This window comes from Neltuma alba, unplaced genomic scaffold, assembly GCF_004799145.2.
Source record: "Neltuma alba isolate B1F8T4 unplaced genomic scaffold, ASM479914v2 tig00013513_pilon, whole genome shotgun sequence".
Classification (NCBI taxonomy): domain Eukaryota; kingdom Viridiplantae; phylum Streptophyta; class Magnoliopsida; order Fabales; family Fabaceae; genus Neltuma; species Neltuma alba.
Window position 1 is genome coordinate 27,887 of NW_021637735.1, and position 15,977 is coordinate 43,863.

Sequence of the window (15,977 nt, forward strand, 5' to 3'; positions counted from 1 at the left end):
GGAAAGTATTTTCTTTTGTTTATGAAATTGTGTGCTTTCATATGCATAACGTCTAAGGACTTTGATTTCTTTCCCTTTTCTTTTATTTGGTCAACTTTATGGTTTTCATTTATTTGCTTAACCAAATAAAAACCCTCCTTCGCTAGGCTTTTAAAAACATGAAGTGCCCAGAATACTTGAGTTTTGTTAAATTGAAGAAATCATTTTAGTACTTGAGTTTTGTCTGCTACATAAATTCTTATCTACCCAACACTTTGAACTGAATTTAAGTGGCTCTAATGCGAACTACATTTGTCCAAATAAATTAATATGGATTCCATTACTTTATGAGAGAGTTAAGAAGGGAAGATAAGTGGGACAAGTTTCCTGAGATTTATTATTATAAAATTTTGATAAAATTGGGAGACAAAATAAAACGTGTGTATGAGATTTTTTCCATAATAAAAAAAATTAAATAACCCAAACTTAAAAATTTAATTTGAGGAATTAGAATTGAAGAAATTGGGTTGACCCTATACCAGATGATTGTGAATTATTAGGTTTCTTAAATGTGAGACGGCGATGAAGCAGCATAGCATTTACCAAAAAATTGCAGCTCCAATGGCCTCATTAATTAACTGTACCAAACTAGTTTGCGCATGAATGCGTGTTGCAAGCCAACTTTAAGCCCACAAAGTTGAGTGATTCAGAGGACACCCATGCAAAAGTCCTAAATCCCGTGAAGAGAAAATAATTAAGCAAGCGTGACTTGCCCTTGAAGCTCTGACCGACCATACAGCAATTTCACTGTACGATGACTTCTGGGGTCAAGCTTTCCTACCAGAGGCTGCAAAATGAACAAGAGCTGGACGAAGAAATACTAGAAAGAGAAGTGAAGAAGGCAAAGGCGTGGCTTAAGTTCAAGGCTCTGGCTGGTAGAAGAAGGCCAAAGGTTCGTGTTCCCAGACTGAAGAGATTCCTCAGAAAAAGAAGCAAGTTTCTGCGTGGCTTCAAGGTCTCATGGCGGAAAGCTCTGCACAGGCTGAAGAATGGGCAGAGTCATCTCAGTGATCTCTTCGGGGGAAACTTCCTATTCATGCACTGCAATCCCACTCCTTTCAGTATGAATCATGGCCTTCACAAATCACCACCAACTTATTCTATGGGGAGGATTGTTTAAGCTAATCTGTATCATTTGTATTTAGTAATGGCTATTATGTATGGTTCCATATATATATATATATATATATATAAAACTCAGGTAAGTCTTACTGCTACTTGTAGATGTGGTGAGAACTCTTACACGGGTCCGGCCAAGAATAGAGTATGTTATGGACTATCTTTTAAAATCCTCCTTCTTCACGCCATAGATTTTATCACTCGTTCTCGACTCAATTTGATTAATTTTACGGGGGTGATCTGTTTTTTAAGCCATCACTCACTTTGATTTTGCACTGACTCATCTTCTCTGATTGAATATTAATCAGGCATCACGTTTCTACCAGTTATTCTTCAGAAATTCATAGACGTGTGCGCGTGAGCAGACAAATCAAAATTGTCACTTTTCTTCATGACGTATCCATTCTATCTGCTAGTATTTTATTATCCAAATAACAGAAGACTCACTACTATTCATCGGTCAAAGCAACTGATTACAAGGAAACGAGAGAGATTCAATCGATCTAATGCGCAATCGGGGGTTTACATGAATTTGATTTTTCTTTCATCCACGTGCCACAAAACCCATCACATGAACACATACATGTTTGTTTTGGCTTTACATAAAACAACAGATTCGAACTAAGAAAACTTGCTATGTAGTATAACTTTCAAGTTTCAACATCTTTGTTTGGAATGCCACCCTCACCCCACCACCCCCACCAAAAAAAAAAAAACCGAAACAAAACTAGGCGTCTGAGAGTTCATATATTCCTCATACAAGGACGTGAGGTTTAAGATAAGAGCAACTGATATATCACACATCAGCAAAGAAGTGATACTTACGGGTGTTGTCAACGATTAATCGAACTGCAGAAATGGTGGTTGCTACTGCGAGCGCAGAAGAAAACATGATGCTGAACCAGTGCCATGCTCTCTTCTCTATTCTTGCCGTCTTTCCCTTCACCTATATGATCCCAATATAATATTCATATTATGAGAAATAAAGACAGAGCGTACATACACACACACGCACGCACGTGTTATAGTTGAAAGTGAGAGCATATAAATGAGACCTTGAGGAAGATCATGCTGGGGAAGACGAAGGTGAGGGGAATGAGAGAAAAAGAACCGAGCAAGTTGACGAAGTCGCCCATGAAAGGAAAAGCGGCGGAGACCAATGTGTTGCCTGAAAAGAAGAGTGTCCGTACGAGGAACAAGCGTCTCAGGTTTTGCTTCTCATGCATCCCCTTGTCAATATCCAGGTATTTGGTATCCAACGCCTCATGAATTGGTGCCACAAACATCTGCGTTCATTCATTCACTCGTTTAACAAACTTTGATGCTCCCATTTGTGTTAGACAACTAAAAAAACACTAACAAAAGTAAAAGAATGTGCGATTAATTACGTGTTGAGAGACCACTGACTGGAGGAAGACGACGGCGTTGACAAGGACAATGGCCCATTTAGGCCCACTAAAGTTTTCGGGGAGGTATGCCGACACATTTGATCCGTAAGCCCAGTAGCCAGCTACGATAACTCCGTAATAGAATAGGAGCCCCACTGTATACTGCGAATATAGCGCCTTCCTCATGTTCCTCACTGCTGGCTTCCTCAGAGTTGACTGCGTCGTTTGTATATGCCAAAAGCCAAAAACAAATCATTCTTTTCTACAGCCGGCTTCCTCATATTATTTACTACCTCCCGACTAAAATATAAAGGCTAGTTGACTAATTTAAGTAGATTAAGAAAATAAATTTAGTTAGTTATTTATAATAAATAGGTGTTGTTTTTCCTAAAAAATCCTTACTAACGGCTAGAACTATTATTATTAAAAAGACTATCTTTAAAAAAATATACATAAATATGGGAGATAGAATAGATTAAGATTTTATATTTAAAACTAAAATGAAAATAAAATGAGATCTTATATTAAAGACAAAAGTAGTTCTCTTTTTTATGTTGACTTTGGTGTTGGATGTATCACCTGTATCTCTGGTAGCAGGCCTGAAGTGTTGGAGACGATGATGGCAGAGATGGAGCCCAAGGCATTGAACACCATGCTCACCTCGCTCCCGCTAATATCATAGTCTCTGTTGGAGTTTGATTTACCTTGCAATAACAATAACAGCAATAGGCGTGTTCATGCGGGTCACGCTGTCTGGGAAAAGAATCTTGTAATTCTAAGAACACTGTTATTGAGGGACAGAAATGGACGCTTTACCATCTTTGGCTACAACAAACAAAGTCACTGCGATGTATGCGAAGGTAAGGACGGCGGAAAGTGCTAGCCAATTTTTCATGGCCGACAAAGTTGGAATGAAGAAGGCAAATATGAGATAAGCTGCTCCTGTTATGACTATGTAATATTGAAGCCGCAGCGGTGAATCGCTGAACTCTGAATTTATTGCCTGCAGCATGCATTTTCACATTCAAAATACAAGCCATCTAGCTAATCTAACCCAGTTTTGTCTGGAGATATAGAGATGGGGAGGGTTAGTATTACTTTAAGGGCTTGGCCTCCGAGGATCATGAAACCCATGTTTCCAAGAAGAAGAGTCAGAAACTGGGCAGCCCATGTGAGTCGATGCATAGTGTTGCCTTGAAATATAATAAGAGATTATATGATCAGTTCACTAACCTTTTAATAAGATGCGAATATGGTGGATTTGGATCTGATATGACTTGTATATACTGAAAAGCTCACCGAAAAGGAATCCCATGATGTCTCTGTATCTGATGAATCTCTGGCCATTGATGAAGTGAAACGATGCTAAGAGCCAGTTTGCATATGCTGTGTAGAGTCCCACAACAACAAGGCAGAGGACGCCCCATTTCCAACTCAGCGGCACCATTATCAAATTCGAGAAGGTAAGTATCCATCCACAGTTGAAGCTGGTTATCAGCAGCAACCCTACTTGTTGCCATGAATCTGCAGCAAATTACATATTCATACGTAATTAGGTGCAGAAGAAGCAAAGTCTCAAATTTTCAACGCAACTACACAAGTAGCTATGCATAATGATTACCGTTGTCCACGGTATGAGCAGAAGTGACCCCATCAATTTGAGGGCTCTGTTGAAGGCCCTGTTCGATGCTTAGAGACTTGTTTCCTCCTTCCTCATCCATGGAGAATCCTGAGTCTCTGCAGAAAATGCCAAAAAGAAAAAAAGCAATCTTTTTGACTTAAAGCGGTTATCTCAGTGCGGCGGCATGTTTGTGAGGGCGTCTGGCTTTAATAATAAGAACTCTTCACATGTTGGATTCGGTTGAAGATGGTGATGACATTAGTGGAACCCGACTTCGCTGTGTTTGATTGAAAACGTTTCTATTTTTTTCTATTTTTTTATGATTCTAATTAAAGAGGATTCGAATCCATGGGTTCATTTTTTTTTAATTATTTTGCCCTATTTATTATGGACTCGTGCTGCTACGAGATGCTGATTTTCATTGGCGCTCACTCACAAACTGCCAAAAAAACACACTCATCTCGTAGACTCACAACCATCTGGAAAAGATTACTAAACTAAGCATACTCAAATCATTGAACATGTCAACGCTATGACTCATAGGATTGTTTCCATTCAAATTTTACGGCCCCAGCGTGTTATGATTTAGAAAACGTCAACTGCAAAAAATTCTAAATATTAGATAGTTGTAGTTTGCTGATAGTTATTAAGAAATCAGAAGCGTCTCAGGACATAACGTTTATAGAAAGCAGACGACGAAATATCAGACCCTCTGATATTTATTAAGAAATCAGTCGCGTGGATCCCATCAGCAGAGGAATTCTCAATCATTTCTGTCACTTTCACAATCCACATGCATCAAAGATATTGAGAGATTCCGGATAAGCATCAATTGTATTGGAGAGCGATATGCTATTTAATTGTTGTACAGTGATTAAATTGGTCATAACTCAAACAAATCCGCTTTTTCGTTGTCAAAAATTCAAGGAGAACGCAAGCTGGGAGAACAGTGAGTTCATCAAGCTAAGCCTATAGCTAAATCTCTTTGAATAATTAAGGGCCTGTTTGGGTATTCCAAAACTGTGGTTTCAGAAGTACTTTTCCGCAAAACAAGATAATCTCCTCCACATATTTACTTCGTAATCCGTAAAAGCACTTCTGAAACCATGGTTTGGCTTCTATCCGTAAAAGCACATATTTAAGTCGGCTTATTTATTTTAAACCTGTATGGGCCCAACCCATGCTATTTTTCCTATCTATATTATTATCTAAATATCTTTCTCTTTTGCCCACTTTAAGCTCTTAAATATGCTTTTAGATTTGGCTGGACTTTCAGCTTTAGACTTATTGCATTGCTTTCCCCTGTTCAGCTAAAATTTAGCCTCATTTAGCGCTTTTGATAATTTTTCCCCCTACCCGTACCAACTAGACTAGTTTTTGTTTGGCCATTTTATGCTTTATCAAAATTTTAAAAAAGTATTTAATCTTGTTAACTTCATCTTAAAATTTAGTTACTTTTTAATTTTATACTTATTAAATATAAGGTTAAAGTGCACTCAGTATCTGAAATTATGTATTGAAATATATCTAGTACTCTAAAATAGTAATGCAATTTCATCCTGATCTACTAAAAATAATGATTACACCCCAAATTAACAGAAATCTTGGTTTTGATCGGAAAATTGCTCACTGAGAGTGGAGTTTGACCCATGAAACTGTGAAAGCTTAGTTGGCAGTTAGATGGACATGGGAAAATAATAATTTTTTTAATTTTTATTAAACCGAAGCTTTGTGTATCCAAAAGAAAACGCTGCCGTTACGTGAATAGATGCATTTTTATTTTGTTTTTACAGGAGCAATATATTCAAACTAATAACACTCGCTACGTAATATACTGCCTTTGCTCCTAATTATAAGCTATTGACTACAAATAAGTTCTTATAAATAGAACCCGAGGTAGTAACTTCCAACATCTTTCTTTGTTTGGAATGCCAATAAAAATTCTGGTCTGAACCCAGCAAACCACGTCGAACTTTCTCTTCACGAAATTATGCCATTCGTCCAGCGTTGTTTACTCTGAACAACACCACCCCCCCCAAAAAAAAAAAAAAACTAGGCGTCAAAGAGTTCATATATTGTTTATACAAGGACGTGAAGTTTTAGGTACAAGTGGCGGATATATCACACATCTGCGAAGAAGTGGTACGTACGGGTGTTATCAACGATCAACCAAACTGCAGAAATGGTGGTTGCTACCGCAAGAGCAGAAGAAAACATGATGCTGAACCAGTGCCATGTTCTCTTCTCTATTCTCGCCATATTTCCCTTCACCTATATATATGATCCCCAATATCATATTCAGACTGACAAATAAAAAGCATATACTCCTCTGATTCTAAATATAAGATCCTTGTAAGTATATATATATATATATATATATATATATATATCTATCTATCTGCGTGTGTGTTATAGGTGAAAGTGAGAGTATATAAATGAGACCTTGAGGAAGATCATGCTGGGGAAGACGAAGGTGAGGGGAATGAGGGAAAAAGAACCGAGCAAGTTGACGAAGTCACCAATGAAAGGAAAAGCGGCGGAGACCAACGTGTTGCCTGAAAAGAAGAGTGCGCGTACGAGGAGCAAGCGTCCCAGGTTTTGCTTCTCACGCATCCCCCTGTCAATGTCCAGGAACTTGGTATCCAACGCCTCGTGAATTGGTGCCACAAACATCTGCGTTTGTTCATTCCTTTGATGCTCCCATTTTGTCAAAATAATAACCCAAAAAAAAAAAAATGACAAACGTGTAAGAATGTGCGCTTAATTACGTGTTGGGAGACCACTGACTGGAGGAAGACGACGGCGTTGAAAAGGACAATGGCCCATTTAGGCCCACTAAAATTTTTGGGTAGGTACACGGACACATTTGATCCGTAAGCCCAATAAGCAGCGACGGTAAGTCCGTAATAGAATGGGAGCCCCACTGTGTACTGTGAACATAACGCCTTCCTCATATTCCTCACTGCTGGCTGCCTTAGAGTTGACTGCGTCCGTCGTATCCGCCAAAAGCCAAAACCATATCGTTCTTTCAGTAATAATTTCATTATATTTAATTCAAAATATTACATATTTCAATGTTGACTTTGGTGTAGGATATATCACCTGTATCTCTGGGAGCATGCCTGAAGTGTTGGATACGATGATGGCAGAGATGGAACCCATGGCATTGAACACCATGCTCACCTCGCCACCGCTAATATTATAGTCCCTATTAGAGTTTGATTTACCTTGCAATAACCGTACCAATAATAGGTGTGTTTATGCGGGCCGTATTATTTTTGGAGAAGAACACTATTATTATAATATTAAAAGACAGCAATGAATGCTTTGTTACCGTCTTTGACTACAGCAAACAAAGTCACTGCGATGTATGTGAAGGTAAGGACGGCGGAAAGTGCTAGCCAATTTTTCATGGCCGACAATGTTGGAATGAAGAAAGCAAATATGAAGTAAGCTGCCCCTGTTATGACTTTGTAATATTGAAGCCTCAACGGTGAATCGCTGAACTCTGAATTTATTGCCTGCAGCATGCATTTTTACAGTCAAATACAAGCCATCTAGCTAACGTAACCCAGTTTTGTCTTTAGATATAGAGATAGGGAGGGTTAGTGTTACTTTAAGGGCTTGGCCTCCGAGGATCATGAAACCCATGTTTCCAAGAAGAAGAGTCAGAAACTGCGCGGCGCATGTGAGTCGAGACATAGTGTTGCCTTGAAGTATATCAAAAGATGATATGATCAGTTAATGAACTTGTTAATTAGATGTGGATTTGGTGAATTTGGATCCAGTATGACTCATATGTAGAAAGGCTCACCGAAAAGGAATCCCATGATGTCTCTGTATCTAATGAATCTCTGGCCATTGATGAAGTGAAGTGATGCTAATAGCCAGTTGGCGTATGCTGTGTAGAGTCCCACAACAATAAGGCAGAGGACGCCCCATTTCCAACTCAGTGGCGCCATTATCAACTTCGAGTAAGTCAATATCCATCCACAGTTGAAGCTGGTTATCAGCAGCAACCCCACTTGCTGCCACGAATCTGCAGCAAATTATAAGTTCATAATAATTATTTTTAGAACGAGCCATGCCTCAGATTTTTAGCGCAACTCAGATCTCTGAAAACAATGGGATTAGCTATAAATAATGATTACCGTGGTCCACAGTATGAGCAGAAGTGACCCCATCAATTCGGGGGCTCTGTTGAAGATCCTGTTCGATGCTCAGAGACTTGTTTCCCCCTTCTTCATCCATGGAAAATCCTAATTCTCTGCAGAAAACACAAAAAAGCAGTCTTTTTTTTTTTTCCCCTCGAAACAAATAGCTCAGGGTGGTGGTATGTTTGGGAGGGCGTCCTGCTTTATTACATGGGATTCGATTGAAGACAAACAGGAGATAACAATTGTAACGGCCTAAATGGAACACGACTTCGCCATGCTTGGAAACCAAGTTTCCTAATTAAAGAGGATTCGAATCCATGGGTTCGTATTTTTTATTACTTTGCCCCAGTTATAGTGACTTGTGCTAGTACGAGATGTTAATTTTTATTGGCTCTGATTCGCAAACTGTCCAAAAATACACGCATCTCGCAGACTCACACCCATCTATAAAAGACTATTAATCCAAACATACTGACATAATTGAGTATGTCAACGCTATGGCCCATGTGATTGTTTCCATTCGAACTTCACCGCCCCACCTTGTTAGTATTCTGATACTCCTCCGGTCCTAATTATAAGACCCAATTGACTTATTTGAGAAAATTAAGGAAGTAAGTTAAGTTGGTTATTTATAATAAATAAGTGTTGTCATTCCTAAAATATCCTTGCTAATTAAGTATATTGGCTAAAAGTATCATTATTAGAAGGATTATCTTGGAAAAAAATGCATAAATATAAGAGAGAAAATGGATTTGGTCTTATAATTAGGACCAAATAAAAAGTCAAATTGGGTCTTATAATAAGGACCGGAGGAATATTTGTTAAGAATCAGAAACGTCTCAGGACATAACGTTTATAGAATGCAGACAGCGAAACATAAGTCACTTCGATTCACAAACCTGATAATCCGCCGCGTGGATCCCACCAGCTGTTCCAATTATTTTGATTCTATTAAATAAAAGCATTTCCAATCCAATTCCGAATAAAAGTTCTCAAACCCCTTTTTTTTTTGGCAAAATAGGTCGAATACGAGTTATCACATAATTTATCAAAAGCCCAATTGTATAAGCAAACTAGCACTAAATACCCGGGAGCAAAGCAAATATTATAAATATTATTTTTAATTCTAATTATAAAATTTTATTTTATTTATAATTTATAAATAATATCTTATAAATAGAATCAGAGAGATAGTATTAAAACAAAACATAGTACAAAATAACTAATTCACAGTCACATCTCCAAAAACTTAAACTAATCTATTGAACATCCACGATAAAAATAAAAAACACTACAAAAATTGTACTAAGCTACTAAATAACTAATGGTCATAACATCAACTACAAACACACTTACACACATGACTTAATAGTAATATGTAATATTACACATATTATTATATGATAATTAAATTATAATTTATAATTATAATTAAATTATAATCATAAATATAAGTAGATATGAATACAAATAACATATAAATATATAATTATCCGTCCAAAATTATTATCCAGCTAATTCTCATTACTTCATTTAATACTAATAATTAATAAGTTAACAAATTCAGTGATAAAGGAGAAATGAAGCATCCGTAACTTATGTTTTGTTTTATTATGATTCTTATACTTTTTAAGAGAAGCAATTAACTGGACAAAAACCACTACATTTGAAAGAACACGATACAAATAAACAATTGCAGAAATGGAGTAATTTAACCGTTCAAACATGCAAAACAAATGTACCAATTAAATACTGCACATGATTCCGTTCGGAACTCTTAATAACCCTCACAATGACTCTCCACCTATTGGTCCTTTCATGGGGATTTTTTAGAAGAGAAACTCTGGACATGATGGGAGTTGGAACATCAAGTGCAATTGCAATAGACATTGAATTTATTTTATTTCAGTTTTAATTAAGAAAATAATTTACTGGTTTCAAGTCAAAATAATTATTTTAGGGTTAAAAAACATCTCATGAATTTATTTCAACATGACACAATCTCTTCTTACATGCTTTCATGCTTTGTCTTACATGGTGCATTAAAATTTCATGATCCATGCAGATTCCAAAATTTCTCCCGGTAAACACCATTGATTATTTTTTTGAGTAGGATGTTATCGCTAACTCAGGGTATCCCAGCGTATCGGCCAGACTAATCCCAGGGTGCCTCGCCAGGAATCGAGCCCATGACCCGGTAGGAGAACGCGCCTTGCGCCTCCGTTTGCGACCAGTCGGACCCAACCCTTGCAGGCAACACCATTGATTATTTTCATTTGGATGAATTAGAACAATATTTGTAGCCTTCACCATCACAAATGCCTCGTTTATTCCTTCACTATGGTTTGTCAAAAAGACTAACACTTTAAGACAGCGTTTAAGGTGAGATTTTCATCCCCATTGCAAAACAATATCATTCAAATTTCAAATCTTGCAAAAATAATCCCATAGATCTATATTTATAAAATAAAAAAAGTTATCAACAACTGAAAAATTGTAAAAAAAAACCCTTCATTCTGTTTTGCCTTACTAAATATCACCTGTAATCAATAAACACAAGGTTGAAGAAGTAATATATATATTGAAATAAACTTTACTGATTTACTACAAATGCAGATAATCTTTATGAGGCGACATTAAATCCCACACAAGCTAATATTGTCATCATAATTCTTTCACCTAAAGATTTCAAATTTTCACCAAAAAGGATTTTACGTCAAATTATCTTAACAATTTAACTTTAATATTCAAATACCTTGATTTTAATTCATCAAATATCAAACGGTGCAATATTAAAAACAATATATGACACTTAGCCCAGACAGCCAAAAACTCTTCAAAATTAAAGATACATAACATTAAACTTCAATTAATGAAACTAAAGTATAGTTTCTACGTATTACCAAGTCTAAGATTTTCATATGCCACTAACATTGTGATTGTTGATCTAAAAAGAGAGAAAAAAACAATATTCTCTCAATCATTTCCTAAATTGGTCTTGTGCATTTCAACAGAGATTTCCCAACCAATGATCTCTTCGAAACATAAGTCACTTCGATTCACAAACCTGATAATCCGTCGCGTGGATCCCACCAGCTTTTCCAATTATTTTGATTCTATTAAATAAAAGCATTTCCAATCCAATTCCGAATAAAAGTTCTCAAACCTTTTTTTTTTTTTGGCAAAATAGGTCGAATATGAGTTATTACATAATTTATCAAAAGCCCAATTGTATAAGCAAATCCCAACTCCCAAGAGCCCACACTTTTTGTATAAACTAGAACTACAGCATCTGCCAGATCTGCTTCTCCTTCCCCACCTCTTCTACCTCTCTCTGCCACCGTCAGCAAAACCCTTCCCCCTTCTACGCCTTATCCTAACTCCTGAGACCCCTACCTTCTCATCCTTCTGTACAGACTTCTCTGGCAATGGCAGAAACATGCCTGCTTTCTTTGCCATCCCTGTTCTGCAGCAAAACCAACCATCCCCATTTTTCAGCAATTCCTTCTAAACCCCATAAGCTTCAGCTTTCGTGTTCCAACTCTACACTCCTTTTACCTTCTCTATCTCTCATCAGGAGAACTCATTCTTCCTCTATATTGACATTTGTGGCACAGACTTCTGATTGGGCTCAGCAAGAAGCTGACAACACAGTTGCTGTTGGGGATGACGAAGCCGCGTGGGAAAATCAAGAGGTCGACAATACTGAAGCTGGCCTTTCCGACTGGGAGGCTGAGGGTGGCGAGGGCGAAGGAGAGGGTGGTGAAGACGGGGTTTTTGAGGAAGGGGAATACGTAGAACCGCCTGAAGATGCCAAAATCTATGTCGGTAATTTGCCTTACGATGTTGATAGCCAAAAATTGGCTATGCTTTTTGAGCAAGCTGGAACTGTTGAAATTGCCGAGGTGAGATTTTACACTCTCGAACGCCTTGTTTATAGTGTTAATGGCTTCAATGGCCTATGGGGTCGTGACATGCTGACATGGTTATTGTGATATTAGGTGATTTATAACAGGGAGACTGACCAAAGTCGTGGGTTCGGATTTGTGACGATGAGCACGGTTGAAGAAGCCGAGAAAGCTGTAGAAAAGTTCAAACGCTACGTAAGTTGCTTGTATACTTACATTTATTGATACATCTAGCTTGCTATCGACTTAACAACGTGTTTATCCTGTCTTGAGAAATGAACTGAAGTTTACAACGTGTTTGTCCTGTCCTGAGAAATGAACTGAAGTTGCATTGAAATGTCAAGATGCATGCTTAGGAGTAAGAGGGAAAGGGATGGGAAGGGAAGAAATCCAAAGAAAATGGAGGGAGGGGAATGGGTTGTTCAATTATTTCGCCTCCGTTGTGTGGGAAAACTTTCTCCTCCAAGATCCCCTTAATTGTTATTAGAATATAAAATTGTAGAGCGAAGATGTTGGACGGTTACTTATTCTTCATTCTCCTCCATTCCTTATAACACTCTTCCCAATAAAATATGTTTCATCGAAATGTTCCTCTTCCTTTCCTTTTTATCTGTTATCCTCCATCCAGTCAGGTCCAGTGTCATGTGAAAATAGAAACTTTAGTCTATTGCTCTGTATTATTTTTCACAATGGCTTTAGTGAAAAGGGATCTAGTTAGGTCTATATATGTCACTAGAAAACATATCTTGGAATAATCAGGAGACGGGAGCTTCGGTTCTCTTGAGAAAGGGAAAGTAGTGATGGTATTATTAGTTTTCCCCCTTTCAAAGTAAATACTTGTATATGTGAAGTGATAAGTCTAAAAGGCTTCCGAGACTTCCTATGGGATATGAAGGTTTTTATTGTGTTAATGATGATTTTATAGTAAGATCATCGGAGACCAGGTGGGAGTTGGGGTACCAAGGGATTAAAAAAGGCTTCCTAGAATTGATCGTTTGTGCTTTTCAGAATTTTACTTCAGTTAGAATAGGATTGTTACATATCCGTATTCTCTACCACAGGATTTAGATGGAAGACTGCTGACTGTTAATAAGGCTGCTCCGAGAGGATCACGACCTGAACGTCCACCTCGTGCCTTTGAACCTGCTTTCAGAATCCACGTTGGCAACTTGCCGTGGGATGTGGATAATGCTCGCCTGGAGCAAATCTTCAGTGAACAGGGTACGGTTGTGAATGCCCGGATAGTTTATGACAGAGAGACTGGCCGATCACGTGGTTTTGGCTTCGTCACAATGGCCAGTGGGACTGAAATGAATGATGCTATTGCGGCCCTCGATGGTCAGGTATAACACAAGTGCTCAATTACTTTACTAATGTTGTATTCTAAGAGTTTTAGGAAATGTCGACGGTTTTCTTTTTTGGGATTCTAACTTGTGATATACTCCTGTGGTCTTAAACATAAGATTCATTTTATAGTGTGATTTACACCATAAAATGGGTCTTACTTCTAGGACCAGACGAGTATTTGTTGGAATGATCATGTGACTGGGTGGTTTTGCCATTTCAGAGTGTGGATGGGAGAGCGATCAGAGTGAGTGCTGCTGAGGAAAGGCCCAGGCGTGGCTCCTTTTGAAGGGTTTCGCTCAAGTAATTCTCCACGGCATCTGTTTTGAGTTCCTTCTTCTAGCTGAGGATATAGTGTTAATTTTCTTTGCTCCTCCTTTGGTTGAGCACATAGTCTGAGATTTAGATATACATACATACAAGTTATTAATTCGATGCCCAAATGAGAATGATTCAATTATAATTTCGCCCCACTGAAAGAAGTATTTTTGGTGGTACTTTCTAGCTGTTAAGAAAAACTAACTGGTACTTCCCCGTGTGTTGCACGGGAAGCGTAAAATACAATGCATTCAATACAATAAGTTCATAACTGTTGACTATCACTAATTAGACCACAAACAAATTACAGTATTCACAAACATCATGGCAAGTTCCCAAATATCTCCTTACAAACTATATTTGTTGTTGCCCTCCTTGAACATCCGCCCCTTTCATCAACAGCTACTTCTAGTCCATCAACAGACTTTACTCTAGATAATGCCACGTATAGTCAATCATGAGTAAATATTGGCTTCGGAAGACATATTCCAACCCTCTTCAAAACTAACCTTGACTTTTATTTATAGTTATTGCAAATGACAGTGTAACTGGGAATTATCTTCTTCTCAATTGAAATGGCCATTTACTTTTAGATGGGTTTATATCCATCCTATGCAATAGCACTTTCTGGTTTTTCTTCAATCCATTCAACATGATTGCTTTAATTATGTTCTTCCCCAAATATGTAACAATCATTCGAGTGCCGTTGCAAAGTTCTGCTGTCTAGTCAATATTTCTCAACAATATAATTGGTGCTCCAATTTTTAGATTTAGCTTATGTGGTGGTAATCCAAAACTGTTAATTGTATTGAGAAACTCAGTTTATAGAAGTTGTTACTATGCCATAACTAAGATGCTTGCACCCTTCACCATGTAACAATGAACACATGTATTCATTAAGTTGATTTCCTAGCTCAATAGTTGGTGTGAGTATGGCTTGGTCGTCGAAGAATTGGCTAATGCTAACATTTTGGACCAAATCACCATACGTTGCAGAAATGATTGCCTCCATTCCATTTTTGTAATCACAGAGTAATAACTCATTGGGGATCTCAACCTCTGTATTTCCATCATGAGGAAGTCTAATTTTGCCGCCATTAACTTCTAACAACCAATTTGAGAATTTCTCCAATGATAGGTTTCCTTCATTTGTTGGAGAAGAAGTCAGATGCATGTTTCTTGTTAACTTAAAAACTGTGTAGTGATACCATAAGTGTGATGAACATATGCATGCATTAACAACAGTTGTCCTTGTTCCTTTTGGTACTACTCATAATATTTCATGAGTTACCACTTATAACAACACACTTGCCCCTGAAGGATTGAACAAAGTGCATGATATCTTTAAATGTGAGATCAACTGTTTTAATATAGTGACATTGAACTGTTGGAACTTCATCCCATATAATTAATTTAGTACTCTCAATCAATTTTGCCAAGGGAGAATTCTGTTTAATTGAACAAACAAAAAACTCATTAATTTGTATAGGCATTGCAAACTTTGAACCACTCCCTAGTAATAATATTGTTGCTACGCCATTTGACTGTTAAAACAATCCCTTTTTTTGCACGCAACACAAATATCAAAGCATTCGTAAGAAATGTTTCAATTATAATTTCGCCCCACTGCACTGATCCACCGTAAAAGGTATATTTTTTGTGGTATTTTCTCACCGTTAAGAAAAATTTCTCATACAAAAATATGAATATTGTTCAAATCAAATAAATATTGATTTATGCTAGTGGGTTTTTATCAGTTAATCACGTAGTTGCTGATTCATAGGGATTTTAGCAGATTTTTGTTATTTTATTGTCATGATTTAATGTCTTTAAATACCTATTTTACAGATTGAATAAAATACATCCTCAGAAAATATTTTTCAGAGTTCTTTCTTCTAATTTTTGTTTTTAGTTTTCTTTCTAAAACCCTCAGATTTAGTTTTTTCTTTTCTTTATGTTTCTCTTCTTTTTCAATATTATATGCCCAAGCTACAGGTGTCCGCTGCATACTATTGCAGGGGCATGCATCACGTCACTTGGACAAAGACTGTTCACCTTTTGTCTCTATTTGCCAATAAAGTAA

General features: G+C 37.3%; 3 protein-coding genes and 1 pseudogene across 3 annotated transcripts; 2 read left to right on the plus strand and 2 right to left on the minus strand.

Annotated features, from left to right (window-relative positions):
- The first annotated feature begins 793 nt into the window (after window positions 1-793).
- On the plus strand, window positions 794-1,159 carry LOC114737977 (uncharacterized). The gene has a single exon (XM_028925985.1). It carries the CDS (start codon window positions 794-796, stop codon window positions 1,157-1,159), a length of 366 nt encoding a protein of 121 aa, XP_028781818.1.
- A 520-nt stretch (window positions 1,160-1,679) lies between these two features.
- LOC114737970 (proline transporter 2-like) lies at window positions 1,680-4,454 on the minus strand. Its single transcript, XM_028925980.1, has 8 exons — window positions 4,168-4,454; window positions 3,846-4,070; window positions 3,645-3,739; window positions 3,363-3,549; window positions 3,126-3,250; window positions 2,547-2,762; window positions 2,214-2,444; window positions 1,680-2,104 (listed from the first exon to the last, which is right to left on the minus strand). Exons 1-8 carry the CDS (start codon window positions 4,265-4,267, stop codon window positions 1,955-1,957), a joined length of 1,329 nt encoding a protein of 442 aa, XP_028781813.1. The 5' UTR covers window positions 4,268-4,454; the 3' UTR covers window positions 1,680-1,954.
- Window positions 4,455-6,359: 1,905 nt separating this feature from the next.
- Window positions 6,360-8,418, minus strand: LOC114737972 (proline transporter 2-like; annotated as a pseudogene).
- A 3,212-nt stretch (window positions 8,419-11,630) lies between these two features.
- LOC114737973 (28 kDa ribonucleoprotein, chloroplastic-like) lies at window positions 11,631-14,049 on the plus strand. The gene is made up of 4 exons (XM_028925982.1): window positions 11,631-12,229; window positions 12,326-12,427; window positions 13,294-13,575; window positions 13,800-14,049. The coding sequence occupies exons 1-4, from the start codon at window positions 11,753-11,755 to the stop codon at window positions 13,863-13,865; spliced, it is 927 nt and encodes a 308-aa protein (XP_028781815.1). The 5' UTR covers window positions 11,631-11,752; the 3' UTR covers window positions 13,866-14,049.
- The last annotated feature ends 1,928 nt before the right edge of the window (window positions 14,050-15,977 follow it).